Raw genomic sequence first — 20179 nt, forward strand, 5'->3', positions numbered from 1 at the left:
AGCATCACTTATATAGGATACCATTAGTAAATGGATAACTTGTATCTAATCATGAATAAATACCAAACAAACTCAAATTAAGAGACATTCTACAAAACTGGTCTGTACTCTTCAAACATGTTAGTATCAGAAAAGACAATGAATAACTGAGGAACTATTCCAGAATAAATTACACCAAGACATAACTAACTGCAATGTTCCTGGTGTGTATCCTGCATCAGAAAAAAAAAAAAAAATTCCTATAAAGGACATTATTGGGGCAACTGGTGACACTTTAATATAAATTAGTATATTAAATAGTATATATGCATGTGAAATTTCTTAAATTTAATCATTTACTGTGGTTATATAAAAGGATGTCCTTGTTCTTAGGAACTGTTCACTTAATTAGGAGTGGACTTCCGGCCAAGATGGAGGCTTAGATGGACACGCTCAGTCTCCCTCTACAACTAGAGAGGAATACAACTACTTCAAAACAAAAGATAACTAGAAATTCCAGAAAATAAAACTACACGGAAGCCCAGCGTATGAAGTTATAAACCAGCGGCGCCCTTTGGGCAGGTAGGGCGAGCAAAAGGGGGCGGTGCTGTTTGCAGTCACTCCAGGGGCAGCGGCAGGGAGAACAATCCCGGCTGCAGTCGAACCCCAGCAGCTTGCAACCCCAATGCTGGGGAAAGCAGCCACCACGTCGCCTTGAACAGTGAGGCCCAGAGGGAGGGAGAACGGATCCCGGTCTCCTAGCAGAATAACTGTGTGAATCCATCTTGGACCCCCGCCCCCACACAAAGCGCCACAGCGTGGCGAGAAAGGTTGCTGGACCACCGCCGGTTGCTGTGTTGTGACGACAAAGGGCCACAGCGCAGCGAAAAAGGTTGCGGATCGCCGCCGGTCGCTGGGTCATGACGAGTACACAGGCACTGCCCCCTATAGCCGGCCCAAGAAAACAAAACGCATCTGTCAAAATGAGGCAGACAACTATAGAAATCCCGGTGGCGCAGCTCACCAGGCAACAGATGAAGAATCTGACAGATGAACAAATAAGAAACCTGTCAGAGGCTCAGTTCAGGGCCATTGTTATCAGGTGGCTTACAGAATTAACAGAAGATCTGGAAAAAGATGAGAAAGAATCGAAAAACACTCATACTGAAAGGAACAAAACCACATACGAGACAGATGGTGAGGAAATAAAATCCAGAGTTCAAATCAACAAACCAGAACACAGAGAAGGAACAAACAGTCAACCAGTGCAGAGAGAAAAAACGGGAAGCAAGGAAAATGATGAGAGGATCAGAAACCTCTGGGACAGCTATAAAAGGCCCAACATAAGAATCATTGGCTTGCCAGAAGGCGAAGAAGATGAACTAGAAATTGAAAAATTAAGTGAAAATATAATAAAGCAGAACTTCCCAAACTTGGGGAAGGAAATAGACTTACAGGTCCAGGAAGCACAGAGAGTTCCAAAAAAACTGGACCCAGGGAGAACCACTCCAAGACACATTACAATCAAAATGTCAAAAGTTAAAGATAAAGAGAGAATCTTAAAAGCAGCAAGAGAGAAGAAAAGAATCATGTACAAAGGGGTCGCAATTAGACTATCAGCTGACTTCTCAAGGGAGACTCTGCAGGCAAGAAGGGACTGGCAAGAAATATTCAAAGTAATGAAAAGCAAAAACCTACAACCACGAATACTCTATCCAGCGAAATTGTCATTCAGAATAGAAGGGCAGAGAAAGTGTTTCCAGGACAAAATAAAACTGAAAGAGTTCATTAGATCCAAACCACTGTTATATGAGATGTTAAAGGGACTGGTTCAGAAAAAGGAGGATCAAAACTATGAAATCTAAAATGAAAACTGCATCACAAGAAACAACAACAGAAGCTAGGGAATTGAAACAAAGGCAAACTAAACAGGCAACGAGAGTGGAAAAAGAACTATAGGTATGGGGAGCATATTGGGGGGAGGTCAGCAGGGAGGGGGAAGGGGGAGAGGGAGGGAGATGATATAGGAATTAAGGATCATGGTAGGAGGGAATGGAATAGACAGAGAGAGGTTGAGAAGAACTGTATGCACAACTAATGGACATGATCTAAAAGGGGGGGACAACTGGAGGGAGCGGTCCACCGGGTGGAGGGGAGAAGAGTGAAGGGAAATTGGGACAAATGTAACATTATAATCAATAAAACACATTAAAAAATAATAATAATTAGGAGTGAAGAATTATGATGAATTAAATTTATTCTCAAATGACACAGTAATAATAATTATAATTTATAAATATATGTAATGTAGATAGATGTAGAGAGATTATACAAATGTGGCAAAATGTTAACTGGTGAATCTAGGTGAAGCATACAGCGGTGTCCATTGTACTATTCTTGCAATTTTTCTATAGGCTTGATATTTTTCAAAATAAAATTTTAAAAAAATTACATGATTAACTTGATGTTATCAGTATCCCTGAAACACATCCCTTGTGTTCCCTTCCCAATAGGCCTTTGGATCAAAAGCTATCTTCTTTATGCCTTAGCGATGAGTACCATATTTACGTGATTTTTCTTTAAGAATGTCTTTTGTATGTTTCTTTTTCACATGCATATGTCACCTACTCGTCACAGCAGACCAGCTGGGTGGATCCTTGGTGGACTGCCCTCTGCTATCAGCCCCTTTGGGGATGGTTTTGGCTGCAGAATGCTTTGCTCAGTAACAGCCCTTCCCAGGGTGGCCTACATCCAGTGCTTAACTGACCTGAGGTTGCAGAGGCCTGACCTTCTCTCCCCAACTTCAGATAGTCTAGCAGGCCATCCCAGCTTCAGAGCTCTCTGCAGAGTCCACCAAGGCCTCCCCTGAGACGAAACCAAAGCCTGAGATGTCCCAGCACCCAGTCCACTTCCTTCCCCTTCCTTCCCCCAGATGTTGGACTCAAGAACACCCTCTCACAGACCTGCACAGTAATCCCCATCCCTAAGTCTGCTTCCTGAAGCCCCAACTACAGCAATAATATCATGACCATTTTGCAGATGAGGGAAACTGAACCCTGAGGTCAGAAAGCCATTTATAGGTGAACCTGAGACTCAGACTCCAAATCTGCTGGCCTCCAGTGTCCCTTCCATTCTCTTTACCTCTCCAAGTCCTACCTCTCTGTGAAGGCCAAGGACAAGTTCCCACTTCTCTCAGAGGCCTTCTCAACTTCCCCTTTCTGGTCTTGAAGTTCTTATCATCTGCTTCTTTTGGCACACAGCCATGATCCCATTTGGGGACTTTTCTTAACCATCACCTCATATTATATAGGCCCTCTGTTGTCACTTAACTTTTCACTTTGAAATTTGGTACTTTCTTTGCTGTCTCCCTGTGGACAAATGTCATTCACTGTTCTTTGTATCTCATCAGTTATTGTCCCCATGCTGAGCACACAGTATATCAGTATGCAGTGAATGAATAGCAACCATCCTTCCCTTCTGGCTATGTTTTAAGTCTTAGAAACTGAGAAAACACAACATCCTCAAAGACACATAGCCTGCAGCCACAATTTCCTTTGTGTCTCTTCTGGAATGGCACGGAGCTTTGTAACATGGAGTATCAGGGGACGGCAGGTTATTCTGCCACAGGAGCAATACCATCCATGGTGGAGTATCCCAAACTGCATGGATCCACAGGAAAACATGAACCAGGTAACACTTCATCAAATTCAGTCACACATTAAGGAAGAAAACAGCATATCAGGAATAAAAATCCCTAAATGTATCTTGGCCATTTGTTTTGGCAAAACTACTTTTATTTTAATTATTAAAAGCATGTCATAATATGCTAGGGAATGAGATATTGTGTACTTTGCAAAAATAATAAAGTCTTAGATAAAAAATATGACAACATATTATTAAATTTTAAGGGTGAACTAAACAAGTCTCCTTTCTTTGAAAATTATTGACTGGGACACTAGCAAAGTCTTCCCCATAATCTTCCAGCAATGAGAAGTGGAAGTAGGTGGAGGTGGGGAAGTTTGGTCCAAACTCTCTCACCTCCAGTTCCAGGGAATCTCTGGTTGCCATGGTAGCTGTGTTACTATGTGACCACTCAGATATAGGCAGAACTTGAAAACAATAAGCATCTCACTACCGGCTTTAGGTCTGGAAATAATTTTCAACACCATTTTCTTCTTTGCTTTCAGACATTAGCTTAGATGATGAAGCACTGCATTGTAAGAATAATTTAAATGCAAATTGATTGAAAAATAACTTTTGCCAAACTTCCCTAACTATTCAGCCAGCACCAATACAGGAAGTAGATGTTAGAGAGAAATTTCTGAGTTGGAACATCTGTAGGAGGGTTCTGAAGACAATACAGCCCACAGGTCAAATCTGGCATGCCACCTGTTTTTGTAGGTCTTGTGAGCTAAGAATTTTTTATATTTTTATATATTTAATTTATTTTTTTAATATACTAAATTTATTGTGGCAACATTGGTTAATAACATATAGGTTTCAATTGTATAATTTTATAAGATATCACCTGTATATTGCATTGTGTGTTCACCACCCAAAGTCAAGTCTCCTTCTGTCACCATATATTATTTTTAAATAGTAGAGGACTAAATCAAAAGAATAATATTTTGTGATACCTGAAAGTTATATGAAGTTCAAATTTCAGTCTGAAAATATGTTTTACTGAAGCACAGTCATTATTCACATATTGCCCATGGCTGCTCATGTGTAACAACAGCAAAGTAGAGTAATTCTGACAGAAACCATATGGTCCAAAGAGTACCTCCCAAAAGCCTCACTTACCATACCATTACCTTTGGGGGTTAGGATTTCAGCGTATGAATTTGGGGGCATACAGTCAAACCATAGCAGGTGCCTTTGATGCAGACTCAGGCCTTTTAACTGAGCTTGTGCAAATAAGTCTAATCACTGTTGCATCTAGAAAAACACAGCTGCTAGGAAAGCATCACATGGTGGGATCACATCCTCTGTCAATATGTCCTACTGCCAGGGGTCAGGCAACATGCTACTTACTCCCTCATGCGTTGCATCCTGGTCCTGGCCATCGCACTGTTGAAAATTGTTGGTCCTGGGGACACGTCTGGAACTGTGCCAGTGATTGTCCTTGTGTCTGAAAATCAATGCACAGCCTTTATTAACTTCATCAGCACTCCAGTATCTTCAAGGCAAAACTCAAGGGCAATCAGAAAACAGAAGTGAACCCACCTTTGCCACAAGGTAACGCCACGTTAATTAAAGAGGAATTCAATTATGCCATGCACAGTAAGGAGATTTATTCCAAATGACAAGATTATTTACACTTAATATGTATGAGGAATTTCAAGACCAGGCTGCTCTCAAAAAGGATAATTAAAACAGAACATGATTGTTTAGAAGATTGGCTTTTTATACTAGAAAACTCAGGAAGAAGTGCATGTATAGAAAAGCAATAGTTGGGGAGCCTCTGGCCAGTTTCTTTCAGCAGGTGTGGATATTTGCTTCTGACGACTGGGGAATTTTTGCTATAAACTGAGTTTTCTCTTTTTCTTAATTCCACACCTGAGCATTAGCTTTTTTGCAGTGGAAAGCAAGACACTGACCAGGAGGTCATCTGCCACCTTGAACTTCAGCAAAATGGAGCAGAAGGCCACAGTTGGGTTCAGAAGGTAAAGAGCTGTCAATGAAAGCTGTGGCCTTATGAAATATGCTGAGCGAGCCACAGCTTTTACAGAGATGCCCTGGAGGCTCTTACAAAATATGCTGGAACTGAAGGGGAAGAAAGAGTCCAGCAAATGAAACACTACTTTCCATTGAGCAGCTAATGCTGGCCCCTGAGCTGGGCTCAGCATGAGCCAGAGTGGGATTTGTGCATTGGCCCTCCCTGGAGCTGCGGGCAGAGTCCTCCTCCTGTGTGTTCTGCAGATCTCCCACAAGGTGCTTTACACCCCTGCTAGGAAAAAACTTTGAACACCCTAATATTCATTTGCAAATTATATCCATGTAGTTACTGTCAGAAAACGGACCCAAGCTGTGAAATTCCCACTGTTTTCCCAACAGATCTCATATAATAAGTGACTGATTTAGGGACCACATGAGAAAGTGGGAGAGCCAAACTCCATTTTACAGCAAGATATCTATCTATCTATCATCTATCCAATGCCATGCAATAAAATACAGTAAAGTACATTACAATGCAAAGCAACATAATTATTGGATGTAGCTTCCTTCAGGGAGTCCTTGATCCTCCAGGGCTGGAGTTGTAGGTCCTCCCTTAGACTTGCATAGCACCAATAACAGTACTGTTCACCCTGTAAGATGCAATTACTATTGATTTTTCTCTTTCTCCCACCAAGACTATAAGCTCCAAGAGGGCAGTAAACTGTTCTACCTAATTCACTGCTGCATTAAGTGCCCAGTGCACACCCGTGCTGTCTCCAACCAAGGGACAGCTCTACATGCTGTTCATTTTTTAATATTTATGTTTAAATTTATAAACAAATTATAAATATAAGTATAATTTATTCTGTTTATAAATTTAAATATAAATTTGTAAATTTATCATTATATGTCTTAGTTTTTATAAATTTAATAAGTTAAATGCAAATTCCAATATTTTTCACATACATCCTTCTCTTGTATACTGTCCTGGGGGCATGCATCCCACCTTGAACTTCTTGCTGTCATAGATACCACTGAGATCAATATTCCCACTCTCCGCTCTTTGTCAGAATCTCTGATCTTTCCCCAGGCTGGGTCCTTAGGTGCAGAATTACTGGATCAACAGGTATAAACTTTGCAGGTGGCATATGACAATTAGTTAAATAAACAACCTGTCCTTCCTGGTGCATCACCAATTATGCCCTCATGTTAAGACAGCAGCACCAATGACCTATTTCTTTCCCTCCAAAAGTTACCCTTCCTCTCTCTGGCCAGGTCAGTGGCTTCTGTTCAGGGAGGGCTTTGTGAGTGGGGGTGAGGGGAAGGCATGGGGGTCCATTGCATGTTCACGTCTGTTGCCTTTTATAATCATCTTCCCCTGAACCTGAAAAGTTACTAAACAATAACCAGTCACACCATGCCAAGGAACGTATAAGTTCCAAAGCCAGTTCTGTCAAGGCTGAAAGGAAGGTGCTGCTTTCCGGTCTCTCCCAGAGCAAGCTGGCAGGTCCCGAAGGTTTATGCAAATAAAGGTCAAAGCAGTAAGCCATATGTTTTATTAAATGTTTCTGTATTTTATACTTTTTGATGCTAATATAAACACAATTATTTTCTTGATTTAATTTTTTGAATGTTCATTGCTAGTGTATAGAAATATAATTGATTTTTGTATATTGATCTTATGTCCTGCAACCTTGTTGAACTTGTTTATTACCGCTAACAGTTTTTAGTGGGTATCTTCGGGTTTTCTATATACAAGATCATGTCACCTACAAATAAAGTTTTACCTCTTCCTTTCCAATTTGGATCCTTCCTTTGATTTTTTTATTTTTTTCAAAGATGGCCTTTATAAGATATAGGAAGTTCCTTTCTATTCCTTGTTGACTTTTTTTTTTCTTTTTGTCAAGAAAGGGTGTTGGGTTTTGTCAAATGTTTGTTTCTGCAACTATTGGGATGATCATACAGTTTTTGTCCCCTATTCTATTAATAGAGTGCACTACAGTAACTGATTTTCTGATGTTGTACCACCCTTGCATTCCTAGAATAAATCCCACTTGGTTATGTGTATAATCCTCTTATGTTGCTGGACTTGGTCACTAGTATTTTTTGAAGATTTTTATACATATAATTATATGCAAAATGGATATTGGTCTGTAATTTTCTATTTTTCTTGTGATGTTTTTGTCTGATTAGCATATCAAAGAATGGCCTCATAGAATGAATTTAGTAGTGTTCTCTCCTGTTCTGTCTTCTGGAAGAGTTTGTGAAGTACTAGCATTAATTCATTTATCAATGTTTGGTTGAATTCACCAGTGAAGTAATTTGGGTCTGGGTTTTTCTTTGTTGGAAGTTGTTAAATTACTAATTTGATCTACTACTCAAATTTCTTTTTCTTCTTGAATTTAGTTTTCATCTTTGTGTCTTTCCAGAAATGCGCCCATTAAATCTAAGTTATCTAATTTGCTGGCATTTTCTGATATACCCTTATAATCCTTTTCATTTCTTTACTATAGATAGTAATGTCTTCTCTTCATGCCTGCTTTATTAATTTGAGTCTTCTTTCTTCCTTTCTTCATCAGTATAGCTAAAGATGTATCAATTTTGTTGATCTTTTCAAAGAACCAAGTCTTAGTCTCATCGATGTCCTCTATTATCATTTACTTTATTTCCATTCTGGGCTTTATTATTTCCTCCCTTCTGCTTGCTTTGGGTTTAATTTGCTTATTTTTCTTCTAGTTTCTTAAAGTAAAGCATATATTTCAGATGCTCAAAAGAAGGGAGTTAAAATTGAGGGTAATGTAAATAGTAGCCATGGTCCTTAACCCATAAAAAATTGTGGATCAATTGGGTGGGGTGGACAGGCTATTTATCTAGATAATCACTTGGAATACTACTGAGTACATATACGTAAGATACAATGCTAGCTAGGAAGGGGGAATACAGAAGTGTAGTGAGGGCCTGTGGCAAAAGCACTAGCCTTAAAGCTAGAGAACTACAATTATTGTTTTCTTTCTACTCTCACCAGCTGCATGGCCCTCAGATCACCTCTCTGAGCTTCAGTTTCCTCAGTTTATATTTAAGCGGTTTCATTAGACTGAAGGCCTTCTCTCAATTCAAACTTTCTATAATTTGGTGTAAGAGATAGCCCTGGGGGATAGAATTTACTTGGGAAGGCAACACTTATACTAACAAAGATAAAAAAGCACCGAAAGAGATCAAATGTTAACAGGCAAATGGTTGGGATCAACGAGAAATGCTACAGGCATTATAAAACATCAGGCAAAATCATCCTGAGCTCTTTTCCCACCTGTGAATTATAGGATGATGGCGATTATAATACTTAATACCACCCCATGGGGATGTTTTGACAATGAGATGAAAACAAAATGAAATGAAAAGACATTAAGCAACGAGAAGTGGTATTTCTTAAGAACACAGAGCACAGCTCATAATAGTACGTTTGTCAGGATCCCTCCTACTTCTATAGCCTCTTACCAGCAAAGCTATTTTCTCTGAAGGAGTGACAACTTGATGATTCTGACATTTCACCAGCACAGAGGGGTTCTTCTTCCATTTCTTCCAGAATTTCCCTTTATTCATTTCAGTGGCTGGACAAATGACCTTGATCTTAAAACAGAAACCTGCATTTGCTCTCCCTGCTAAGTAAGCATCCTACCATGTGGGTCATAAAGAGCTGATGCAGGGACTGCAGGGGTGGATATTTTGGCAAACAAGATCTCACTTAAGCAGCCGGGACACTGCTTACTCAGGAATCCTTGCAGACACTGCCCTTGGTGCACAGTACAAACAGAATGTGTTGTACCTGATCTTTTAACCCTCTTCTTTCTCTCAGCTGCCTAAGGAATACTCAGGAAACAGCTGCAATTCAAAGACAACCCTTTTTATTCAAAGTCTTGCGAAGGCATGTTCTCATGGCCCATATTTTACAACTCTTTAGCACATGATTGAAGATTAGCCTAGGGGTTGGCAAACTTTTTCTGTAAAGGGCCAAATAGTAACTATTTCAGGCTTTGCAGGCCAAACAATTTCTGTTGTAACTACTCAACTCTGCTGTTGTAGCATGAAAACAGCCATAGGGAATAGATAAATGAATGAGTAAGACTGTGTTTCAGTAACATTTAATTTACAAAAGCAGGTAGTAAGTCGATTTGGCCTATGGACTCCAGTTTATCAAACCTGGCCTACATGATAGAGAATCATCATGATTGAGCTGGAGGTGACCACAGACCTTTAAGCCAAATTACCTCATCTATGGATGGGGAAATTGAGGCCAAGAGAGGCTGTATGACTTGCACAAGGTCACAGAGCTCTAAGGAGAGGGTCAGAGTCAGGATTAGAACTATGGTTTCCTTACTCCCAAACGAGTTCTCATCCAAGAAGTAACACATCCAGACAAGAACTTTCATGTGTTGATTTTGAAGAATTATGAGATCATTAGACAAAACCCCTCTTCCAAGGGTTGAAATGTGGGCAGAACATTATATCTGTTATCTCACTTCTCCACCTCTTCAGATGATGGCCCCATGGCTTATTATAAAAGGGGCCATGAACCAGCAGGACATTGTGAAAGCTCTTCCACTCTGCTGAGACTGGTAGCTGACCGACATTTTTGTGAAGATTCTTCCTTGAGTTTCGCCTGTGATGAGAGTGGACCTCAGGATGTCCATAAAATTGCCTAAGGATCTGCAAAGTATGCTGGTCTCTGTTGTACCCCAACACCCCAGGGATGGAGACACTTGGCCCATAGTTCCCTTACAAGAAGGAATTGTTGCCTAGCTGCTGGGAGTGCTGGAGACAGCCTCCAGCTGTGGTCCCATCAGAAACTGCCTCAGCCATAGAAAGCTGCCTTGCCCCAGGTCATGCCCTTCCTATACTGTCCACATTTACTGACATGTCATGATAGAGCTAGGAAGCCTGGCCATTTGGGCCTACAGTAAAAATTCTGATGAGTTCAGAGCTCTCCATGGGTTTGAAAAAGTCTTGTCAGGCCTGCATCACTGCTCAGCTCTGCCCTCTGCCCCTTCCTGCTCCCTTCCTCTCCTGTCCACAGGGGACGATCCTGAGGGCACTCTGGAATAAATGGCCTGCCCACCCAACTTCGTGTCAGGGGCTGCTTTCTGAAGAACCCAAACCATGGCACTCGGGCGCTGGAATTGGAGGGTGTGGAGACATGGAGGTGGTTGTCTTGGTGCCTTTAACAGGTTGGGTATTTGATAAAAGCGATAATGAAAATGACACAAATGTAATCATTCCTACCCCCCACCCCAACATCCCCATCTTTCAGAGAATTGCTTCTATAGGCGCAGGGCAAAAGCCACCACCTAAGGAGCTGGTTGTCAGCCCCGCAGCAGCAGCTGCGTCCAAACCAAACCACACACGGAGGCTGCAGAAGAAAGCAGAAAGGGGGAAAGGGGAGAACGGTTGTCCAGGAGAGACACCTCCGGAAGCTTCCAGTAGGAAGGGAGCTGGACACATTAGGAGTGTGTGAGCTGTCGCAGAGGACTGGGGTTTGAGTCTCCGATGGTCATAAGTTACAAAACTTCTATGACTCACTTTCTTCATTTGTGCAAAAAAATAAACTTTTGGGGCTCTAGTAAAGCTAAAATGCAGTGATCTGTATAAAAGTGCTTTGTTGTTGGTAAAAGACCATTTAAGGTAAATTTATGACATTGCCTCCCCCTGCCATATGGCACACACCCCACTGCTTTGCACAGGGCAGCTTCTCAATAAATAAATAGCTCTCCACCACCCCCAACAAAATTAAATTAGTCGGGGGAAAAAATGGGTTAGCTCAGAAAAGCAAACTTGCTACTCATGGGGAGATAATAAATACTAGAAGATAGGAAATCAATAAAGTTTCTATTTTTACTACATGGATATTTCATACAACAAATACTCAACTAAGTTGTACAGAAGATTAAAAACAGGAGTTTGAAAATGCTCACTTCCTTTTGACTATACCAGGAGAAGCCTCTAAGAATAGGACCTATCAATTAAAAAGAAGGAAAGAAAGAAAGGAAGAAAGAGAGAGAGAGAGAGAGAGAGAGAGAGAGAGAGAGAGAGAGAGAGAGAGAGAGTGGAAGGAAGGAAGGAAGAAAGAAGGAAAGAAAAATAAGAGAGGGGGTGTCTTGTTTTTTAATAAGCAGTGAAACATGCATACAAGTTAAGAAGGTGTCTGTACCCTAACTTTTTCAGCTGTGGTTACCCCATGGAGACAGTGGTGGTGAATATTCTTCTCCACACCAAAGGGTATTGATTAGTGAAGATCCTAGTAAACACTCTTTTCAAGGAAAAGAAGAGCTTATTTCTTTTGGAAAACTAAAAATAAAAATTAGCTACTAAGATAGTTCATGCCAAGTTCACGGTGTGATGATTCGGGAAAGTGACACCGAAGGGAACTGCTCTCCTGCCTGGCCCTGCCTGCTGCTCCGTGTGTGTTCCTCTGCATCTTGCCCTTGCAGCTGCAGGGCCTTCCTCCTCATCCCCACAGGGCCAAGTTTATCCTCACATAAGGAATGATCTCAGATGCTACCTTCTCCTTCAGGCTTCTTTGATGACTTCTATCTCCCAAACTAAAAGCAATACCCCCATTTTTTGAATCCTTACTCTCTTGCTGTATAGTTTTTTAGGCTCTCATTTTAGTTCTCCTCTGAAATCTAAGCTTTCGGTGGCGGGATCCAGCCCCAACACATCATTGTGGGCTAATACCATTCCTCTACAACATATGCTAACTTTGATGAAATCACAGTGTATGAGTAATCAATGAGCGCATGATTGCTGAGTTTCTCTCTTAATTAGGTAAACTTGATTACTGGAACATTTTTTTCAGTATTAGTAATATACAGAATGTCCTCTGCTAAGAGTTTACTACTAAGAATGATTAATAGTATTGTTTTAGGGATCCGTTTATATTACAAAGCCCTTTCCCTACTCCCTTCGCAGCACCACACACCTGCCACATGAATGGGTCTGGCAGGGTAACGGACAGAGAGCAGGTTCTCTGTAACTTGCCACTAATTCTGAATCCATTGTATCCTTTCAAGTTTTAAAGAACTTACAGAAACTATTAAATTTCTCTAATGCATAAACAGAAGGGATAGTGGCAAACAAATATTGTGTAGTCACATCAAAATGATTCAAGTGGTTTATGGTCCAGGACATCCCTCCTCACTTCCAAAAGTAGTGGTTTCAATGTGTCCATAACCAAAGATAAAACACTATGTTGAAATCACTGTAATTATTATGAGAAATTCTTTTCTGTCGAGGTGGAAAGATCAGCAGTGCAAGGTTAACTGGCTGTCAGTCATCCCTGCACATAACAACTTAGTTTGCAGAGCTTAAGCAATGAAGTTTCTAAGGGATTCACAAGCCCTGTTGCCTTCTCTGGTCTATATTAGTCACATGGTTTAGTGGAGATTAAATAGTTATTTCCAAAGATCAAAGGCAGAAATGAGGGGTAACAATTTTCAAAAAGCCAAACTGACCAAATATATCAACATGCCAATGGAATCTTAATGGACAGAGAGATTTTGAAGCGTCTGTTTTTATTCTAATTACTTTTGTGACAATATTCAGTTTAGATCTACAAAACAGCCTTTTTATAAATATAGTTCACCAAGGACTTGTGTCATTCTGCTGATGAGTTCCCTCTAGGAGGACAACTAATTTCTCAAACATCAGAAAAGCATTAAACTTTATATGCTGCATGGTTCTCGAAGTGCGGTCTGGACCAGAACACCAGCATCACTTGAGCATGCACTTGATGTGCATTTTCAAAGCCCTATAAGTAGGTGTGATGCGTGCTCAAGTGTGAGAACCACAGATCTAAAGGCTTTCAAATGACCTTGATGCATAGAGGAGACTAACACTGAACTTGGAATTCAAAAAGGCACCTTCTTATTTAGAGTCTGTTGAAGCTACATAATGCTCACTTATCCATCCTCTCTGCTCCCCAGTGATAGAAGAAGGGAAAATACACTGTCCCTGTTTTAAATAGAAATAAAAGCAAATCTGGTGTTGGGGGTGGGGTCAAACCACTGCATACAACATTCTCAGGGCTACAAAATGCATAGGCTGATGCTGAATGAGAGCAAAGTCTAGCTCAATTCACAGAGATCTCATTTTTAAGTGACAAGACTTATACTCTGATACATTTAAGTTCAAACTGTCCCTTGGATTCTGTTAACATTATGACATGTATTAACAAGCACAGCGAATAATTAGCTCTGATTATTATTATAGCTGGCCAATATCCCCAAAATGGCATCACAGCAAACAGATACTAGCTGCCTGGGCAATCTCATCCCCTGTAAGACTATGTGAGGAGGTCTCTTCACGGCTTCTATGTAATGAGAGAGAGAAGTACCTGGAGTCTCGATGAGGGTCCTGCTGTAAGTATCACCCCAGGCAGGTATTTCAAAAGCATCCTCCCCATCACACCTCCCCTCTTCCTTCCCACACACATCTTAGGCACTAAGCTTCTACTTTCCTACTTTCTAAATCACTTACCACTCATCATCTGCTTTCTGTCTTCTCAAATTCACTAACAGCTGTGTCCTGCTCCCATGGCCTTTCCTGTTCCCTTTGTTCTTTTTCTGTCACTTTACGGAGCTCCAGACAGAAATAAATGCATATTTTTATTCCATGTTTCTAAAGTTCATTTTTATAAAATCATATGGCCCAGAAGGGAATTTAGATATCATATCTCCAATCCAGTGTTAATTTCTTTTACAATAGAATCCATCTTTTTCAAGACAAAATCTTATATGTAGAAATCTAATTTATAAAACAGATAAGAGTGAAATTATCTTGGTTGAAGCTGGTAAAGGAGCAGGGTCTAGAACTCATCTCTCTTAAAGTTTTAAATCTGTGAAATGCCTCTCCTGCACCAGGTGAGGCAGACTCTGGAAAAGCAGATATGAGCAGTGCAGACCTGGTTTCTGTCCTCGATCAGCCCAGTGCCCCTATCCCCCAACCCCACTCCTAGAGATCCCAAGGAACCCAGTTTGAAAATTATGGAGGTAATCTAACCGAGGTCCAAGGGAAAGTGACTTGGCCAAAGGAAAGTGTTTCTAGTCTTCAAGTCCATCCTTGGGAGTTAAATGTGCCTACTAAGAGTTACTGATGTGCAGTGAAACAAATCACAGGGTGATGGTCAGAAGAAAAAGTTAGGGAGCTGTGTTATAACTGAGGCTTTGCACACAGAGATGTGGAATAAGCTAGAAAAAGGCTGTAAATTGTGCACAAAACTCCTAAAAGCAATGATAAATGCACACCCCAAAATTCAATCTTTATGCTTGCCATTCCCTTTAAAGAGATGGCTTTTTGTCATACGATTAAAAAATTTTTAAATGACAATGTATCATCCAGTGCCAGACAGTATCACAGTTGGATTTGGGGATTTAAAAAGGAAGAGACTAAGAAATAAGGTTTTATTCTTGGAGCACACAGCCATCTCATATATGGAGACTGAACAGTCCTAAAGGAATTTCAATCTTGTTTTTCAGACCAACTCTCTTCCAATGACTAGCTGGCCTTCAGTGTGACGGCCCTTTCAGCTTGCCTGAATGCAATCTGTTTCTACAGGAGAGTGAGGTAGACAGATTTCAAGGAAACCTGTAAAACCGGGGAGTAAGCACTGCTAGGCCACCATTTTATCATGATAAATCACTGAATTTCAATTATTTTATTCTTGGGAACTGAGGGTCACTACCAACAGTAATAAACAATTCTTCTTTGAGATTCCTGGGTCCATGCACCAGACACTCAGACTCAGTTAGCCTCAGTTTCCTCATCTATAGAGTAAAGAGGTAGGACTGGAATAGCTGCAAGATTCCTTCTAAGCTTTCTATTTCTTGATAGTCCACTAGAATCAGTACGTATCGCTCTATTTGGAATGAAGAAACTTACTCACCTAGAGAGGTGCAACCCAGAGCGTTTTCCAAACACCTGACGAGTGCTTCAATATCACTGCCCTGTCAAAATAAGACAGAGTTACTTCCCTGGATAGTAGAAAGATATTCAATGACATGAAAAATGTTGGCACATTTAGGCAAAACAAAACACAACACTCTGGTTGCAAAATTATTTTTAATATGATCCCACTTAAAAAAAAAAACAAAAACAAAAACAAAAAACATGTTCCTATCTCTCTGTCTCTCTATCACTCTCTCTCTCTGATGGGAAAAACAGTGGTTTTGCCTACAGCATGGGATCATGGGTGATCTTTATTTTATCCTTTGTGTGCTTATGCCTTTTCTAAAATTTAATAATAAACAAATAATTTAATTTATAAAATGATAAGTGCTATTAGAATTTAAAATAGTTTTATACAATCTATAATCTCCTCAATACAGCAGAAATGAAGTCTCTACCAGATTTTCTTTAATAACATATGGTCTTCAGGAAGTCATAAATCTAAGAATTACAGTCCTTATTTACCTTAACTCTCAGTAAGAGTCAGACAGCCCCATGAGGGTTAGGGGGGAATCCCAGAACTGTATTTGATAACAAACATTGTCTTTAATACAAAGTGAATATCTGTCCTCTACCCAGGAGACTGGAAATATTCAAAATAGCATCATAATGATCTCAGAAAATAGAACCTTTTAATTATTTTCAGGTTTGTGGTTATTTTGAGAGGAATTAATAGTTTATGGCTCACCTGCTCCATTTCAAAACAAACAACACATTTTATATTGCAGTAATTTTGGATTTTAGAAAAAAATGTACTGCAGTATAACACACTACTTGAAGCACTGCATGAATGTGCTGAATTTCGTTTTATAACATCTGGTGGGGGTTGGGCAGTCACTTTCTATGCATGTGGTAAAACCCAGCATTGTTTCATGTTTCAAATGTACAGACAAGGCAGTGACGAGGAAGGTCTGCCTAGTCAGTGAGGCCAGAAGCACTAATTGAAGACCCTGGTGCCCAGCCCAGGAATAGGGGGCAGGTACCCAGCATGGAAATAGAAGAAGAAAAAATCGAAAAGTAGAGACCTTTCCCCACCTGTTGAGCTGGCCCCATAACTTGCTTTGGGCCACAGAATACCACAGAAGTGGTGCTGTGTGAACTCTATAACTAGACCTTAAAGAGACCATTTTCACTCTCTTGGAAAAAAGTCAACAACTATATAGGGACGTGCAGGCTATCCTTCCAGAGAGCTCACATGGTGAGAGGCCCCCAGCCAACACCAGCATCCAACTCTCAGACATGTAAATGAGGCCATCTTGGTACCCAAGCCAAGCTCTCAGCTAAATGCAGCCACACGAGTGACTAAACAATATCACGTGGAGCAGAACTGTCTTGAGTCCAAACAAATCACAGGATCATGAGAAACAATTTAAGTCATTGTTTAAAGTCACCAAGTTTTGGGGAGTTTCATTACACAGTAAAAGATAACTGAGACACTAAACAAACCGAGGTCACTGACTAACTTTTTTCCTTTTTTATGTCCCAGCACTTAGCACAGTCCCTGGCACATGACAAATACTAAATCTGTGCAGGACTCTTCCAGCTTCTGTGATTTGCAAGGAAGTAAAACAAGAATAGCATCAACTTTGGGCTACAGCTACCTATGCAGTGGGTTCTCCCCTACTCAAAGTACATCATCACTTGGAAAGTGGAGGAAAAACATCCTATTTCTTAATTCTGCAGCCTTGGTCAAGTCCATTGGCCTCTCCATTTAAGTTTCCGTAAATGTAAAGTGAGGAGAATAACGGCCTCTTCCTCACACAGGGCTCTTTTGAGAAGCAACTGAAATAAAAATCCTTCAGTACAATGGATGGCTTGTTGGTAATACCCAATGAATAGAATGAGAGAGTTGCATAGGATGAGACGGGATGGGAAAGGGACAGAGATACAAAGCTACAAGGCATCTCATGTTTCCAGTGGCAGGAAGCTGCTCAGAATGAGTTGGAATGGTCGCCTTCATGGTGTGCTGCCAGGCCTGACCCCGCGTTCTCTGCCCGCTGGGGATTGTTCAGCAGGCAGAGGTCTACAAATGTGCCTAGAGTGGACAATACACCTCCCATTACGGCTCCAGCCACAGACAGGAGCTCAGCTTCATCTTACTTGGACCCCAGGTCCATCATCCCATTCAAGGGCCCCTTTTATCTGTGGATATGAGCGTGAATGGGTAAAGGGGTGAAGGGGCTGATTTCTTTCAGCTCTTGGTCCTCTTCTCAGAGTCACCCACAGGATGAAAGCAAGCCATACAGGACCCTTGTCCCGACTCACCTCAGTCATTCTGGACTCGCCTCTTTTTTTCTTGAGGGACCTCATTTGAGTGTACCCAGGACCTCTTGAAGCTGAAAAGTCATGCACAGGCCACAAGAAGCTGAAGGGGTGGCCTTGGTGCACGCTAAGGATTTACATGTGTCATTACATGTATATGAATATCACAATTCTTTTTTAAAAAATGTTTATTGAATCTATTGGGGTGACATTAGTGAGTATAGGACTCAGGTGTATAATTCTATAATACATTGTCAATAGATTGTACTGTGTGTTCACACCCCAAGTCAAGTCCCTTTTCATCACCATTTATCCCCCCTTTACCCTCTTCTACCTCGCCCACCCCACTTTCCCTCTGATAGTCATTACACTGTTGTCTGTGTCTATGAGGGTTGTTCTTTGTTTTCTTTTGTTCTTGCTTAATCTCTTCACCTATTTCAGCCAGCACCCCAAACCCCCTCCCCATTGACAGCTGTCAGTCTGTTCGCTGTATCTATGGGTCTTTTTCTATTTTGTTACTTTATTTTGTTTATTAGATTCCACATATAAGTAAAATCATATGGTATTTGTCTTTCTCTGACTGGCTTATCTCACTTAGCAAAATGCTCTTGAGGTCCATCTATGCTGTTGTAAAAGGTAAGTGTTCTTTTTTTTTTTTACAGCTGAGTAGTTGAATATCACAATTCTGTTGTAGGGTTGTTGTTGTTTTTGATTGTATGTTTGTAGTTTTTCTTCTCTTAATGATATTGTTGATGATGTATTTTTACTGAGGTTTGCATGCAGTAAAATGCCCAGATCTTAACTGCACAACTGAGTAAGTTTTAAGAAGGAAATACCCTTGTAGCCTCCACCCACAATGTAAAGAACAGCTCTGTCACCCTTGAAGGTTCCCTGTGCCCCCTCCCAGCCAACCCCCACCCTTCTCGGTCTCTGTAGATTTATTTAAAGACTTAATTTCAGTTACCCCTCACTGGATTGGCTTTTCACTTAAAATAAAGCCCGCTCTCCTTACATGACCTTCATGATGTGGCCACAGCTGGCCTGACCTGTCCAACCCCATCAATCTTGCTCACTCTGCAGTTTCTGGAGCTTGCCAAGCCCTTTCCTGCCCAGGGCCTTCCCACATACTCTTCCCCTCTCTGAGACGCTTTTGCTTATATTGAGGGGCCAGTCTTTTCCATCCTTCAAGTAACAGCTGAAAGTCCTCTTTCAGAAATTCGCCCTGACTCCCGTCTGTGCCCCCCCTCTCCATGTTCACTTCCTCTATCACTTCAACTTCTTCCTTTCCTAGTTGCTCTTACCTGTTCACATACTGGCTTACTGGCTGCCTGAACCTCTAGACTGTATGCTGTAGGCATTCATTCATTTATTCTGTAATGTATTATCTGCTGAGTATTTGCTCTGTGTTAAACACTGTTCAAGGCGCTGGGAACACAGCAGTGAAAACAAACAATATCCACCCTACTAGCGTACATCCTAGTAGGGAGAGATAGGCCCTAAACGAATAAGCCAATAAATAGTGGTAAATCAGATGGTGATGAGGACTATGGAGGAAAATAAGGCAGGGAAATGGAAGAGAGAATTCTTAGACCAGCAAATTCTATTTTATATAAGGTAGTCTGAGTCCTCCCCAATGAGATGACATATAAGCAGAGACGTAAAGGTAGAGAGGGAACAAATCATTTGTGTATCTGAAGAGGAGGGTATTCCAGGTTTCTAAAGGTAGGAATACAGCTGATGAGTTCCAGAGACAAGGAGGCCAGTGTAACTGGAGTGGGTGAAGGCGAGACTCACGGTGATGAAGAAGAGGGGTTCTGCCACCACTGATGATGGGGTGCTGCACTCATTTGGCCTTTTATTTTGAGTAAGATGAGGGGGTCACTGGGAGACCAGTTAGAAATTATTGCAGTAATCTGAGGGGGTGACAGTGGCTCTGGCAGTAGGAGCAGAGGTGCTAGGTAATGATCATCTTCTAAGCAGACCTTGAAAAGGTCAGACCAATAGGTTTTACTTATGGATTTAACGTCATAAGTCAAGGGTGAGTCAGGAGGAGTTGATTTGGACTGGGGCTGGGGTATCTTAGGTCACTGTGGACACGCATAGTTCAGGATGTCCACTAGAGGTCCACACGACCCCCATCCTGGGCAGACTGGATGCTGAGTCCAGACTTCTGAGAGGCAGAAATGAAGAATGAAAGACACATATTTGGGAGTTGACAGTCCATGACTACTGTTTCATCCATGAGACTGTGTGAGATGTCCATGAAGGTGGACTATGTTTTGTT

At 41.1% G+C, this 20179-nt stretch overlaps 1 protein-coding gene across 4 annotated transcripts in view; it reads right to left on the bottom strand.

The window, feature by feature from the left end:
- The window catches only part of NEK11 (NIMA related kinase 11), a 207561-nt gene that overhangs the window by 39946 nt on the left and 147436 nt on the right, over window positions 1–20179 (bottom strand). For 2 of the 4 annotated variants that reach the window (XM_090283007.1, XM_090283005.1), the window contains 2 exons: window positions 15572–15632; window positions 5014–5110 (listed from right to left, as the gene is read on the bottom strand). In XM_090283007.1, coding sequence (XP_090139133.1) covers window positions 5014–5110; window positions 15572–15632 — 158 coding nt within the window. The remainder of the gene's footprint in view (window positions 1–5013; window positions 5111–15571; window positions 15633–20179) is intronic. The other 2 variants (XM_090283006.1, XM_090283003.1) reach the window with 1 other exon arrangement.

Source organism: Furipterus horrens, unplaced genomic scaffold (genome assembly GCF_987537825.1).
Source record: "Furipterus horrens unplaced genomic scaffold, mFurHor1.1.pri manual_scaffold_7, whole genome shotgun sequence".
Lineage (NCBI taxonomy): Eukaryota > Metazoa > Chordata > Mammalia > Chiroptera > Furipteridae > Furipterus > Furipterus horrens.